Source organism: Galeopterus variegatus, unplaced genomic scaffold, assembly GCF_000696425.1.
Source record: "Galeopterus variegatus unplaced genomic scaffold, G_variegatus-3.0.2 Scaffold624, whole genome shotgun sequence".
Classification (NCBI taxonomy): domain Eukaryota; kingdom Metazoa; phylum Chordata; class Mammalia; order Dermoptera; family Cynocephalidae; genus Galeopterus; species Galeopterus variegatus.
Window position 1 is genome coordinate 54,764 of NW_007726735.1, and position 15,543 is coordinate 70,306.

At 50.8% G+C, this 15,543-nt stretch overlaps 1 protein-coding gene across 1 annotated transcript in view; it reads left to right on the top strand.

Annotated features, from left to right (window-relative positions):
- MUC4 (mucin 4, cell surface associated) overlaps positions 1-15,543 on the top strand; it is a 26,704-nt gene that overhangs the window by 2,511 nt on the left and 8,650 nt on the right. Inside the window, exons 2-17 of the mRNA XM_008570714.1 lie at positions 106-171; positions 508-660; positions 2,113-2,246; positions 2,973-3,137; positions 3,913-4,068; positions 5,074-5,204; positions 7,397-7,485; positions 9,476-9,655; positions 9,820-9,945; positions 10,724-10,843; positions 11,196-11,404; positions 11,919-12,009; positions 12,431-12,598; positions 13,081-13,182; positions 13,517-13,747; positions 14,842-14,979. Of these exons, the coding sequence (XP_008568936.1) occupies positions 106-171; positions 508-660; positions 2,113-2,246; positions 2,973-3,137; positions 3,913-4,068; positions 5,074-5,204; positions 7,397-7,485; positions 9,476-9,655; positions 9,820-9,945; positions 10,724-10,843; positions 11,196-11,404; positions 11,919-12,009; positions 12,431-12,598; positions 13,081-13,182; positions 13,517-13,747; positions 14,842-14,979 (2,259 nt within the window). The remainder of the gene's footprint in view (positions 1-105; positions 172-507; positions 661-2,112; positions 2,247-2,972; positions 3,138-3,912; positions 4,069-5,073; positions 5,205-7,396; positions 7,486-9,475; positions 9,656-9,819; positions 9,946-10,723; positions 10,844-11,195; positions 11,405-11,918; positions 12,010-12,430; positions 12,599-13,080; positions 13,183-13,516; positions 13,748-14,841; positions 14,980-15,543) is intronic.

Sequence of the window (15,543 nt, forward strand, 5' to 3'; positions counted from 1 at the left end):
CAACACCAGCCATTTCCCAAACCCATCAGTCTCAAGGCACAGAAACTACTAGAGACCTGCATACCACCAAACTGGGCTCCTCGGTATCAGACACCACCCCAGCAGGCACAGCCACCAGCATCTCACCATCCACAGCAACCTCAGGCTCCACTATGAAGACTGAGACATCAGGTATGTGGGGATCTAGCATCCCCATTTCTTACAGTGGTACCATTGGCTTGATTCTGCATATAGGAGTACTTGGGAGTGTTTTATGAATTAGCATCATCATGCTAAGGCTGAGGTAAGGTCTACCAGAAGATGACGTGGGTGGGCTGTGGTGGGTCACAGAATCACCATTCCTTCGGCCCAGCAGAAACCTCTTATGGAGGGATTGTTTTGGTTATGAAGCAGTGGACAGACAAGGTCTCTAGCTATGTCTTCCCATTCCTGATTTCTTTGAATCTCCTTATTCCGTTCTTCTCTGACTTCAAAATTCACTCCTGTCTTTTCTCCCCACGTGTCCAGGAATGATCACAGCCTCACTGAAGACAGACAGCATGAGAAGCACAGCAACATCACTGTCCTCAACAACCTCCCAGACTCTTGTACCCTCCACTCCCAGCGCATCCACAGGTACCTGCTCAACAACACCCTTCATTTCTATAGATCCTGATGAACGTGAGTGATGCTGTCTATTAGGACCTCTTCACTCATGATTGAGCTAGATGTGAAGGTTGTAGGTGTGGTAGCTGGGTTGAATCTTCCAAAGAGGGCCCTTGTGGATAGCTGGGGAACCAGTTCTGTGGGTATCTCCACTGTGCCATCTGGGCCATGGGAAATCCAGCTGCTCCCCATGTCCCCTTTAGAGGGGTGATGTAACTGAATGCTCAGTTTTAATCTCTGCTCTTTTGGGTCAGAAGATCCTTTCAGGGGACAGTGAGACAGCACCAGAGTTGGGTGCAGAGGGCTGGCTTTGTGCATGGCACTGGGCTAGGAGCTGGAAGTAGAGAAATGATCGAGGTGCTGCTCAGCAGGGGACAGATCAACTGTCCTGGTAGGTGCAGTTAGAAGAAGCCCAAGGTGTTAGGCACACACAATGGAAAGCCCCTAAGGGATGTGAAGGTGGGTTCAAGGTGAACAGGAGGCTTCCTGACAAGAGTGAATAGGAGCCAGGGGAGGGGGAGCACCCCAGGCAGGGAAGAGCGTCTGAAGAGCTGGGACACAGGTATGGGGGTGAAAAGCCGTCCCAGTGTGGCCTGGGGAAGAGCTCCCCAAAGCATTGGAGGTTGCTGGAAGTAAGGAGAAGAGTGGTGAGGAGCGAAGCTGGTACAGGAGGAATCCTACAGATAAGGGGAACAAGGGAGGACAGAGATTTGCCTTTTATGGATGGGACCCTGGTGGCTGGTGTAGATGAGTTTGCAGGTGTGAGTGAGGAAGTCAGGAGATGGCGTAGAGAGGAAGACCAAGCGAGGGTGCCAGTGAGCCCATGGCTACCAGCGTGGAGAGGAAGGCACCCACGTGAGGAATGTTTAGGACAAGGCTTCTCAAATTGGAGCTCATGGATTTCTAGTGGGTCCTAGGACAAATTCTAGAGGGTCCTTAGGTTTATCTGGAGAAATACCATCTTAGGAAACAAGTCTCATTCTATGAAAAGGTCTTTCAATTACTAATCTTCACTGCGTTGGCATTTTGCCTTTCAACCCTTAAAAGAATTACCATAACAGGTTCAGAAGAGTTTCTTGATATTCTGACAGCAGGACCTGTTTTCTTCCAAACTGGGGAAGGAAGAGAGTATCAGCTGAGGGCGTAAAATGTGGGAGACATGTTAAATGGGATGGAGAGGGAGAGAGAGAAGTCTTTGATGGGCCCCAGATCAGGCCAACTGGGGTCCTTTGGGAAACAGAGGACAAAGGCGAGCAGCAGCTTGGGGGGAGCTTGCTGGGGACCCCTGTCAGCCCTAAGGAAGGTCAAGGCTCATGAGGACTTCCTACTCTTCTTTGTCCTGCCCAGGAGTTTCCCTCTTCCCCTACGGGTCAAGCAGTGGAGACCTAGAGTTTGTCAGGAGGACGGTGGACTTCACCTCAAGGTCAAGGCTCATGAGGACTTCCTACTCTTCTTTGTCCTGCCCAGGAGTTTCCCTCTTCCCTTACGGGTCAAGCAGTGGAGACCTAGAGTTTGTCAGGAGGACGGTGGACTTCACCTCGCAGCTCTTCAAGCCCCAGATTGGCTTCCCCCTGGGCTCCTCTCTCCGGGATTCCCTCTATGTAAGTCGCCAGCTGTAGCCCAAGCAGGAGGACGCACGGCCCGATCTGCCAGGGCCCCACGTCTGTCTCCAGCCCGAAGATGGTCCCATGACCAAGAAGAAGGGAGAATGGAGGCGACTTTGTTAGGCACCTGCTTTATACTCACCGTCTTCTTCAATGTCAGGGCTGTAGCTGAGGAAAACAGGCAGCAAGGCAAGGCCTCCCCACCATGTGGACAACAGTGTCCTCACCCCAGAAGGAAGAGATCAGGGCCCAGTCAGCTCAGCGCTGTTTTGGCAGGGCCTTTTATGAGTGAGAAGTCATACTTGGGAAACTTGGCGGGTTCATGCCGGTTCCATTTTCTGTGATTATTTCCTGGTTCTCTGGCCCATGTCTCCTGGAAGTAGAGCAGCAAGGGCAGGCCTGGCCCCTGTTGCCCTCAGGGATGGGGCTCGGGACATGCCATGAGAGGGTAACACAGTGACAGGAGGGAGGCCATGAATCCCTTTAGCTGATGTGTCACAAGCTTCAGGATGGGCCAAGGGGATTTACTAAGAGGGGCCTGTTCTGTGAGGGGCTGGCTACAGCCGGGGCTCTACCAGTTAAGCTGGACAAAAACTACCATTTTAGGATGTTCTACCCAGACAGGCCCTAGGGGGCCACACTTCTGAGGAGCTGGCCCGAGGCTGGGATGTCTCCTCTGCACCTCCCTCCCTGAATGCTAACCATGACAATCTTTGTGCTCAGTTTACAGATAATGGCCAGATCATTTTCCCTGAGTCAGACTACGAGATTTTCTCCTACCCTAACCCACCCCAAGGAGGCTTCACAGGCCAGGACACTGTGGCCCTGGTGGCTCCATTCTGGGATGATGCTGATTTCTCCAGCCGACGGGGAACCATATTTTACCAGGTGGGCCTTTCAAAGCCTGGCAGTCAGGATCTCCCAGCAGCCACAAGGAGAGACAAAGGCCCATGGAGAGAGCATTGCAAATGTTGCTGCTGTCTATGCCTGGGCTCGTGTGGCCAGGGGATAGGCTTAATGATGGGGTTGGAGAGGAAGCAGATAAGTAATTTAAACATACTCAGGAATGCCTCACCCAACCATGAGAAGACCTCCAGGTGACAGGGAGAGGGGTTAGCAATTCAGCATTTGATTTAAAAAAATAAGGCTGTGGGGGTCTACCCTAACAAGTGTGGGTCAAGCAGCACCCCTCCTGTGCTCCTTGGTTGGGTTAATAATTCCAACCAGTGGCAGCATGTAATGGAAGTTACTGCAGCAAATGTGTATTGTGCCCCTGCGGTGGACAAGGCACTGTAGAGGCTCCAAACATGGAGAGACACGTTCCTGTCCTCAAGGAGCTGCCAGTTGGACAGGTAAAAATAGGCACCAGTGGTTACACTATATGAGCCAGTTTGATCTAAGAGATGCATGAATTCAAATCCAGAGGACTCTGATTTCTGGGCCAGGGCCCTCCATTCCACATACCCCAGGCTCACCTGCAGCCCAAATTTAAATTGATCTTAAGGTCAGAAGAGCTAATTGTAAAAATTCAGGCCTGGGACAGGAAGGATGGGCAATTTGGGTGGACCAAATTGAGCAGGATCCTCAAGCAAAAAGTGGGGATCCCTTAAGGGTGTTGAGTGGGACCCTCAGTTCCTTGTTCTTATCTGCTTTCCTTGCCTAGGAATATGAGACACTCTATGATGAATACAACCCTCTAGTCCAGAAGGTGGAGTCTTGGATTGAAAAGTTCACAAACACCTGGAGCTACAAAGCCAGGTGGACCCTAAAAGTCACATGGGTCAATGCCCCCGCCTATCCTGCTCAGCGGACCTTTGGGGTGAGTGGATCCACAGATAACTCCCTGTGTGCCATCGGGGAGTCAGACATCCTAGAATCCTAGGCAGGGGCTACCCTTCTAAAATCCTCTCTGACTCAAGGGAAGATTGCTGCCACCACTACCGTCCTCTGAGCTCTCACCACGTGCCAGGTCTACTGCAGCCCTTTGCTCATGTGACCTCACAGCAGCGCAGCAAACCAGGTGTTATTAGATTGTTTTTTGTAAGTCAAAATGTCTGGCTACTGGCAATTTCATATGGTTCAACCTGATAATTATCCACAATTTAGAGATGAAGAAGACAATGGTTAGAGAGGTTAAGCTGCTTGCTCAAGGTCACCCACCTAGCAAATGACAAGGTCAGGCTCTGGCTCGTGCCCACCATGCCCTCCAATGGAAATGGAGCCCATCACACAATCTCCTTAGTCTTCCTCCAAGGACTCCCAGCTCTTACAGTCACAAAGGTCTTCCTCACGTCAGGTCTAAAGTCACTGGTTTTTTCATTGATTCAACAAAAGTTCTACTTTGGACAAGGCATGAGTTTTCAGAGAACCCTCAGTCTCACCTGCTGCAGGTCCCCCATATATTCAGGTTGAGGGGACATCTGGACAATGTCCTTAAATATCCCCAAGGGAGCTAATTAAGCCTCTCCCAGCTCTCTGATGTCCTGGCTAATCTCTCAGGTTCCTGTAGCTTTCTGTTATGAATCCTCTGTTAACTGGATTGTAATCAGAGCCCTTTATCTCCCTTCCTGGAAAAAAGTCATAGAGAAGGCAATCCACCATGGTAAGTGCTTTGACACCCAGGGTGAAAGCTGTCCTAACCCATTCCAAATGTGTTTTCACATTTTCAGCATTTTCAGCCCATGCCTTTTGCTCTGGTTTGACCAGGAACAAGTGATATGTGTGTGTTGGGGCAGGGTTGTGGTGGGACAGGCAGGGAGACATCAGAGAGGAGACCCTGGATCTCTCACAGGCATCCCTGTGTTTGCCTCCCACCCACCCCCAGACCAACACTTACCAGGCCATCCTCTCCACGGATGGGAGCAAGTCCTTCACCCTGTTTCTCTACCAGAGTGGTGGCATGCAGTGGGATGTGACACAGCACCCAGGCAACTCGGTCCTCATGGGCTTCTCCAGGTAGGACAGGAGGGTGTCGGCACCAAGAAGATGACGGGAAGGGGTGCCGAAGGGGGCTCACTGCACACATGCTCCAGTCCTCAGGATGAGGCATCATTGAATCCTCCTTGCTCACCTTCTGGCTCACGCTGACTCCAGTTCCCACTGAGCATGCATCTTGCTGTTTCAAATTATGAGATTCTCCCACTTTGTCCTGCCTTTCTCATTCCTGTCCCAATCCCTAGTCCTCAGGATGAGGCATCATTGAATCCTCCTTGCTCACCTTCTGGCTCACGCTGACTCCAGCTCCCACTGAGCATGCATCTTGCTGTTTCAAATTATGAGATTCTCCCACTTTGTCCTGCCTTTCTCATTCCTGTCCCAATCCCTATGCATTGTTATAATCCCCAGAGCTTTGATTTCCCTGATTTCCACTGACATTAGCTGGCCTCTCTTGACTTCTCCAATATCATAATAATAACAGCCAAGTAATTCATATACATTATTAAGTAATCCATATACATTATTTCATTTGATTATCACAACAACCCCATGAGGTAGGTAGTATTTATTATCCCCATTCTACAGATAAGAAAACTAAGATAAAAATAGATAAATAATTTGCCTTGTCAACCTAAGAGAGAGAAGCTCTCTAAAAGAAAATGATATTTATTTGGGAACAGGCACTGCAATGGGAATATGTGTGCCATAGTAAACTATGTGCATATTTGAAGAGGTAAAGGAAGGTTTTTAAAGTAAAAATGAGGAGGAATACATAATTTTTTTGAATCAATTACCTTTGGCTACAAGGATCAATAATAAGTGTGCACAGGTCAAGGTTGGCAGTTGCTGTGCAGATGTCCTTGCACAATTTTTTTCTGTGTAAGGTTGTGCTTTTGTGCAAGGTTGTGGTTTTTGCAGTCTTTTGTGATAGTTCTTGCTGTCAGGCATTCATGCATGAGAACCCTCACTTCATGGCTTCATTCATCAGGGTTTTAACACAAGTGACATCATTTTAATTCTGAAAACTTTCACAGCCTAAAGTCACAGAGCTAGGAAGTGGCAAGTTGGGGATTTGAATGTAGACATGTGAGGCTGGAATTTGCCTTCCTGACTTCCTGAGAGTTACCCACTTACCCAGAGCACCCAACAGTTCATATGGAGCCAGTGGTGAAGAGGAAGAGGAGGGACGGGGCTGTGGATGGTTAGAATGTGCGTTCCTGTGCGTGGAGGTTACTCAGTTTCTGACACAATGGTTCTCATGTATTTCCGTATGCTGGTATGTGGCAATCAGTTGTGGAGGTCGCAGGTAACTTATCACTTGTGATTGCTGCAAATCGTTTTCTCTTACATTAGAGTATGCCTAAGTTGCCCATATAATTACATTGCTTTCACTTGCTTTTTGATGTACTGTGAAGGAAAAAGGAGTGGAATTACCCAACCAGCTAGGAATTTCACATTGTTCTGAGTACACCCAAGGGAGGTGCATGCATGTGTGTGTCATCTAGCCTGTGTCAGAGAGGAGAAAAGATCAGGTGTCACTGCTGTGTGGCATGCACTAGAGTGAGGCTGCAGGCTTTTCTCCTTCCTGGAGCCACACTCGAACCCACCCCTGAGGATGGTGGTGGTGGTGGTAGGGGTGCAGCACCCGTTGTACGGAGTCCTCACTCAGTTCTGAGGGATTTATAAACCTCACTGCATTTATCCTCACAATACTGGGGGGTAGATGCTACTGTAATCACAAGTTAAGTAACTTGTCCATGGTCACCAAACTAGTAAGTGCTGGACTCAGCAGTTGAATCCATGACTGCCTAACTCCAGAGACTGGATCTTAACCATCACAATACACTGTCTCCCACGTCCTATCCCTCTCCAATTCCTAGTTTAAGGGAAACAAGCAGCCTGAACTCTGTTTTCCACCCCTGCCTCATGACCACGTGGACCTGCCAGTTTCTTGCAGTTAGCAATCAGGTGTGGGACAAGTTAGAGCCTCTCCAGCCCTGCCCATCAATCTCCTCCCCTCTCCTGCTAGGTAGTAGGACTCAGTGATTCAGGTTGGCTGACCAACTAACTGAGTAACTGGCTGACCAGCTGCTGACTGGTTACTAGCTTCACTGAGAATGCTGGCTGACTGACTAGCTGAATGAATGACTTTCAACTGGGGGGAGACAGCCTGTGTGAGACAGGCCTGAGAGTCTTTCCTTTGCCTTCAGTGGAGATGGGTATTACAAAAACAGCCCACTGACATTCTGGCCAGAGTGGGAGAAGTATCGTCCGGACCGATTCCTGGATTCCAACTCAGGTAAAAATTGCCACCTTGTCACACTTGAGCTGGTCTCAAGTCCTCTTTTGTCATCCACTTGGTATGCCAGGGCAGTCCTAGAGGGCAGCTCCCTAGCATCTCCACCAGTCCAAAGGCTGTATAGTCTGACCTCCTGTGGGTGTAATAGGGACCTGGCACTGCCCAGGGAGAGCTAGTGCCTTCTGCACTTCTTGTCTCCTCCTGGGGATGAGCCAAACCCAGGAAATCTCTCAGTGGGGCCCCAGATCCAGTGAGGACAGGGGTATTGTGGGAGGTTAGGGTATGAATGGACCAAGTGTCCTGTCCAAGAGCTGGATTGAGATCCCAGATGAGATCCCTTAAGGGAATCTACCAAGAGGAGTTCCAGAGGTCTGACCCTCATTCAGTCATCATTCATTGAGCACATGCTGTGTGCTGGGCACTGCACTAACAGCCAGAAAAATGAAAAAAAAGGAAGAGCAACTATGTTTGTTCTCAAAGAGGTTTCACTTTGGTAAAAAAGAGGAGACAAACTATGACGCTTCCTCCATGACTCAATGTAACATCTGGAGGTCCCAAAGGGAAAGAGATTATAGTTTCCAAAATGTGAAAGAACAAAAGATGGTTTAGCATTAGTAATCAGTCATGTAAATTGTGAAGTGTAAACCCAGTTCTATTTATTCTGTGGCAAAAAGTTTTGGTAATGAGAAACATAAGCCAGGTCAAATCACAATGCCAAGTTGTGGAGAGAGCTACCGTGTCACATCAGGGCCCTTCCATCAGGTGCATCTGCTTGTGACCTAGGGGCACATCAGGATAGTGTGTGCATGTGTGTGCACATGTGTGTTCATGCCTGTGCATTCAGGTATGTGTGTGTGTATGTGTGTCTGTGTGTGCACATGTGTTCATGCCTGTGCATTCAGGTATGTGTGTGTGTATGTGTGTCTGTGTGTGCACATGTGTCTGTGAGTGTGTGTGTTGGGGAAGATTATTTGTGTGTGTTTGTGTGTTGGGGAAGGCCATTGTGGAGTAGATACAAGAACAGATAATAATAAGCAATGATTATTCTCAAAACCTTAACAAATTGTAGTTATCTTGATAATTTCTTCATCTGTGTGGGTATAGGGTCAAAATCTCATACACTTTATCCTGTTATGTCTTATGGGCTCTGCGCAGCTTTTCTGCGCAGCTGGGGTGGAGAGTATGTAACTTACAGTGAATTAAAGATCTATTCCCAAACCTCTGTCAGGGTTTCTTCTCCCAGCTACTTCTCCCATTCCAGAGATGGCATCTGGGCACAGAGGAGGCTTCCTGAGCCTCATGGAATTGGAGCAAGCCCCTACTTCGCATGCCATCTTCTCTGTGGCTCCCCAGCTGGCCTCTGGGTATCGGCCTCTGCCCTGCTGCTTTGGCCACTGAAGTGTCTGTGCGAGGGAGGGTGCAGGATGAAGGCCAACTGTTTTAGGGGGTGACTGTGTGGATGGTGGTCCCTGACTGAGAGAGAAGGTACATAAGGAAGAACTGATTTGNTCACTGGCTGAGCGAGGTGCGGGTGCAACGCCGAGGGTTGCGATCCCGTTGCTGGTCCCGGTCCCGGTCCGGTGTGGGCGCGACACTGAGGGTTGTGATCCGTTGCCGGTCACGAAAAAAGAAAAAAAAAAAAAAAAAAGGAAGAACTGATTTGGGGGCATTGGAAGGTGCTGGAGCTTAGAGTGATAGGAAGGGGTGGTTAAGCCAGTGTTAGTCTCTGAGTTGGGTACAGGTGAGGCCTCCCTGCCCAGCACTTGTCCCAGGTTTTTGCCCTAAAATTCAAGATCTGAGGGCTTTGGAGCTCACGTCAAAGAGGCAAAGAGTCACTGCCAGTCTAAATTGGATCTCATCCCTGGAAAAACTGTCCAGAGAGGCAGGGAGTGGAATGGGGTGCATTTATGAATTTTGATTGACCCTAAAGCTAAAACACAGCCCATGACTCCAGGCCCTGGGATGACCCTTTCTTCCCTTGCTCCCCCAGGCCTCCAGGGTTTGCAGGTCTACAAGCTACACAGGGTAGAAAGGCCCAACTACCGTCTCAAGTGCCTGCAGTGGTTGAAAAGTCAGCCTCAGTGGCCCAGCTGGGGCTGGAACCAGATCTCCTGCCCTTGCTCCTGGCAGCAGGGACGATGGGACTTACGATTCCAGCCTGTCAGCATAGGTGACATCTTCCTGGCCCCTACAAGCCTATCCACAATCCCCTCTGATCACACCTGACCTAACCTTTCCAAGCCCCTCCCTAGAAACATCCCCCACCCCCGCTCGTCCCTGCCCCCACCTCAGGCATCCCACAGCCTGGGCCTGAGCTGTCTGGACTTGTTGCAGGCTGGTGGGGCCAGGGCAGCAGGCAGCTGTGCAGCTTCTCCTCCTGGCGAGGAGGCGTGTGCTGCAGCTACGGGCTCTGGGGAGAGCTTCTCGAAGGCTGGAGAGTGTGGAGTCCTTGGCCGTTTGGTACGTGTGTCCACAGAGATCTCAACCCCACCTTCTCTGGAGCCTGCTGCTCTTCCCAGCCAAGTGGTGGGACCCTTGGAATGAAGCCTCTTGTCTCCATTCCTTCCCAGCTCTTCCCCATCTCTGGCCCTCCATTCCCTGATCTGGTAAAGTTAGGAAGCATCCAACATCCCCACCAGCTGATATTCCAGGGCTTATGACTGACTGAGTGCCTCTTGCGCCACCTCTGCTTGGCCCCAGAGGCCCAGCCCACAGTGGGGACATATTTCCAGGCAAGGAGAGAAGGCCTATCTGATCCCATCCCTCTGGACCCAGTTAGCAGGCTGTTTGCGGGAAGACAGAGTAAGCTCCCCACAGAGACCCTCCGAGGAGCTAGAAAGCACAGGAGTGGGGGTGGGGCGGGGCGTGCATCTTGCCACCCTCCCCTCTGTACCATCACAGTCACCATAGTCCCCAGTCCTCAGCCATGCCCTGCCCCTTCGCTGCACTTCGAGAATGGTGGGACTCTGCACCCCACCCTTCAAGAAAGGAAGTTTGTTTGCTCCTTACCATGTGTCTGACCCCACCTGGGGGCTTTGCTGCACAATGGCCCTAATGTGCCGCAAGGGAGACAGTGGCTGGTCCATCACTGAAGGTCATTGAGCAGGGTGGGATTTGAACCAAGGAGTTCCGGGTTTGGAAGCCATTCCCTTGCCTCTGACACCACCCTGCCCTCCCAAACCTTCCGGCTCGGTTCTCCAGGTCCTATGTCTGCTCAACATGCTGCTCTTCTCCACAGACTGGAAACTGGAGCCGCGGAACTGGTGCTGCCGCTGGAACGACAAGCCCTTCTTCTGTGCCCTGTACCAGCAAAGGCGGCCCCGCATCGGCTGTGGTGGATACAGGCCCCCACGGCCTGGTGAGGCTCAGGGCCACTGAGGTGGAGCATGTGGAGGGGGCAGCCTCCTGGGACATGGAGCCTGGACCAGGAGAGAACCAGCTTCCTGGGGCAGAGCTGTGGCCACATGGGAAGATGGAGATGATTCCAGTGTGGGGCTGATGGCAAACGGAGGGGCTTTGTATATGGCCTTTGGGGAAGGGTGAGAATGGGGAGGGGGCAGAAAAGTGCAAGAGGACTTGCAGGGAGGAGTCAATACTCCAAGAACATCTCCCCAGGCTTGAGTCCCCCTGGGCAAATGCCCTGCCTGGTGGGCAGTGGGAAACCTCAGACCCTACCCTGGTTTGCTAATGTGGTATCTCCTTTTTTCCAGCCTGGATGTTTGGGGACCCCCACATCACCACCTTGGATGGTGCCAATTACACCTTCAATGGGCTGGGGGACTTCCTGCTGGTCCAGGCCAAGGACGAAAACTCCTCCTTCGTGCTGCAGGGCCGCACTGCCCAGACTGGCTCAGCCCAGGCCACCAACTTCATTGCCTTTGCAGCTCAGTACAACTCCAGCAGACTGGACCCCATCACGGTGAGTGAGGGGGCACCCAGGACCTCCCTACCTATGCCCCTTTTCCCCCTAGAAAGCCCCACAGGTATCTTCAGCTGGAAGTTGAGGTCCAGGAAGAGGAAGAGAACGAAGAAGGGGAAGGGGGACAGGAGTGGGAGGACACATCCTACCAGCGTGGTGGTCCAGAGCAAACCCTAGAGATGGCAGGATTAGGGTCCTGGCTCCACCACTTACCAGCTGTTTGACTTTGAAGAAAGACTTCACTTCCAGTGTCTTGGTTTTTGTATAGTAAAATGAGGATAATAATATTATCACATTTAGGTAATGTTACCTGAATGAGATAATCCAAGAAATGTGCTCGCACAGACCGGGCCTGTGCTGAACTCTCCACAAATATTAGCTAGCATAACCTCACTGTTATCTTCCTCTTCCTCCAGGGCTCAGGCTCCAGCCCTGTGTTGCTCTCTGGAGCTTCCTTGCTAGGCCTCTGCCCCACCTGCAGATTGGGTTTAGGCCTCCTCCAATTCCCTTCTAGGTTCAATGGCTCCTTGAGCCCAGTGACACAATCCATGTTCTGCTCAATAACCAGACTGTGACATTTGAGACTAACCATGAAGACACAGAAGGTAGGCTGGGGACAGCCATCAGCCACGCCCTCTCCTGCTTACCACGTTGGGGTTCGTCGGGGTGCCCGGCACCCTGGGGGCAGCATGTGGAGCATGGAAGCAGTGGCACTGGGCAGAGCCACCCCTGCTGTCCCTTCAACTGGAGTGCTTGCGCAGCTTCTCCACCCGGGAGCAGGGCGTTAGACTTTCCCTCCTCTCTTCTCTCCTTTCCAGTGCTGAGTCCTCTCCTTTTACAGCCCCTGTCTTCAGTCCCCAGGAAGGAGGAGGCGGTGTAGTCCTTGAAGGTGGTCTGTGTGTCTGGTTTGGGGCCTCTAGACGAGGCACCCCCAGGACATCCCAGAGCTGCCCTCCAAGTCTCCTCCTCTGTATCGTGAGCCTCCAGGGTGCCAAGCCTGGCTTCTTTTGTCTCCCAATGTTCTAGGCCAGGAGATAGTCAACACCACCGGAGTCATACTGACCCGCAACGGCTCCCTGGTCTCAGCCAGCTTCGATGGGACGGTGACCATCTCAGTGATCGCTCTCTCCAACATCCTGCATGCCTCGTCCAGCCTCCCAGAGGAATACCAAAACCACACAGAAGGCCTCCTGGGTAAAAAGCCCAGGAGCTCAGAGCCCAGACGGGTCGTGGACATCCCGGCTGACTTGCCCTTTCTCAGCCCCCTGGGCACAGAACCCTTAGGGCACAGAGCGAGCCCGGGAGGCAGGAGGGGCTTCTTCAGCCACCTTTAGGCTCTCTGCCTGTCCTCCTCACGCCGCTCCCTGGAGCGTCGGGGATGGCTCTGGGGCAGACAGGGTGCGGCCGCCCTTTCCCCTCCCTCCCGCCTCCCGCATGACACACACACACACACACACACACACACACACACACACACACACACACACACACACCCCGTCCTCTCCTCTGTCTTCTTCTCTTCCCTCCCTAAAGCAGAGTGGTGGGGTATGAGGTCGTGGTCCTCCTTTGTCCTCCTGGAGGCCTTTCCTACATCTCGAGTGTGGCCTGTCAGACGCTCCCCCAGGGAAGGGGAGAGCCACATCCCAGGGTGGCCGACCTCCTACTCTGTCCCTCAGGGGTCTGGAATGACAATCCCGAAGACGACTTTAAGATGCCAAATGGCTCCACCATTTCCCGAAAGAGCTCTGAGGAGACGTTTTTTCACTATGGAATGACCTGTGAGTCTGGGCCTCCAAGTCCTTGGGGCAGACGGGACAGGTCGGGATGAGGGGCCTTTTTAAGGGTGGGGTGGAAAGGCAAGGAGAGACTCTTGAGGATTCTGATGCCACCCCAGATTTGTCCCCTCCACCCCCACCCCACCTGCATCTCTCTACCTGGAAGAAAGGATGGGGGATGGGGATTTCCAGACTCAGAAGCCAGAAGCCATTCTGTCCCTGCATGCTCTCCTCCCCTGTCACATCAAGCGAGGGTAAGGGGTAGACACAGAGGAACATGGCTGGACTTCACCCCTGGTATCCTGGCATCACCACCATCACGCCCTGTGTGTTATAGGGAAGATCAATGGAACAGGCCTCCTTGGCGAGAGGAACGACCACGTGCCTTCCAACTTCACCCCCGTCTTCCTTTCCCAACTGCTGAAAAACAACTCGGATGCAGATTTGGTCTCCGACTGTAAAGGAGATACACAATGTGTCTATGACACCCTGGCCACACGCAACTCAAGCACCGGACTTCACACTAGGATGCTCTTTAGAAGATACCAGCAGATGAATGCCACCCTCAGTAAGTGGCGTGAGGCTCAGCGAGGCATTTCCAGAGTTAGGGAGCAGATAAGGAGCCACCCTTCAGTGACACTTCTTCAAATGATGCATTTTTATTCATTTAACAGATTCTTCTGCTCTTGTTACTCCCCTGCTCAAAGCCCTCCCATGGCTCGCTCCCCAGCTCACGCAGTCCTTACAGTGGCCTTCAAGGCCCCGCTCAGTCGGCCCCATTGCCTCTCAGAACTCTTCTTCTAGCACTGCTCACCCCACTCCCTCCGCCCAGCCCCCTGGCTTCTTTGTGTTCTTTAAACATGTGGCTCTCTCTCAACTCTGAGATCAGACAGCCCTTCCCCCAGACAGACACAGGCTTGCTTCCTCACCAAGTTCAAATCTTTATATTCCAGTGTCACCTTCCCAGTGGGGCCTCTCTTGGCTACCCTATGTAAAATTTCACATCCTCCCACACTTCCTATTCACTGTTTCAGCTTCATCTTTTCTCTGTGGCATGTATAACTACCTAACATATTATATAATTTTCATAGGTATCTTTTTTTATTATTTGTGCATTGCTGTATTCTTACTACCTAAAACAGTGCCAGCCATAAGTAGGCACTCAATAAATATTTGTTAAATGACTGACTGAATGAACGAATGAATGATGAAATAGAAATAGCCGGGCTCCAAGAAACAGGGACAAGTAAAAGGTTTTACTCCCTTTCTATCTCTGGACAAATGCAAGGTACATCTAGATATTACCCTTGTGGTTTTCAGCCCTTTTCCAAAGGTAAAACTCTGTGATGATCTGAACAGCCCTGTTCTCTGAATCACTTCATGCCATGACCAGCATAACATTCTATTCAGGAAAGAAGTTGAAATGAACTTTGTTTGAGGAGGAGGAAAAGAAAGAGAGGCTAAAGATTTGGCCAGCTGGGCAGTACAACCCCAATCTGCTCTGCATAGGTCTGAGAGCAGGCACACAGAATAATCCCTGCTTCCGGAGGTGGGGCACAGTCCTGGAAATGCCTTGTGCAAGTCAGAGCAGAGAGAGAGAGGAGGTTGAGAGGAGGCAAAAGAGTTCTGCCTCATAGCCCAAATCCCTTCTTTGTGTTTCAGATGAGTACCCACCCTCTATCAATGGCAGTCATCTGGTTAAAGCCTACAAGGGGCAGACCATGCTGACTCATTACACCAGCAATTCTGAGAACGTCACATTCACTCTCAGAAACAACTGTACTGACTTTAAGCTCTTTGGTAAGACTATTTGGCTGGAGCCGGGTGGGGGTGGGGTGGGTCGGGGATGAGGTCAGAGTCAAATTATGGATAATTTTGCATCTCTATACCCTGCACAACTTCCCATCACTTTTTCATTTGAATATCAAGGACCAGCATTTCTTAGTAATGATACCTATAATTCAGTTAGGTGCCCCCCAGTGACTAGTAGTGTTTGGCTTATGGCAATTTGGCCAGACAGCTAGACTGACTCTGGGCATATACAATTGATTTAAAGATCATTTAATCTCAATGTAATATTATGCAATCATCTTTAACCATCATTATGCATTCACCAAATTATTAGAATAATTAGGTACAACAATTTAAAAATATTAATTCACATTTTCATATCTGTTAAAAGAAGGATGTAATGTGGAAAAAATTTAAAGAATTACAAATACCTTTGGTAACTTTCTTACTATTTCTGTTTGTTAACCATGTTTACCTAGCTTTGTCTCCCCTTGTCTGATTTTCCGTGCTGGGACCAAGCAAAGCTTTGTCTTTCCCTCTCAGCAATGTTGTTGGAGGCGGGGGGGGGGGGGG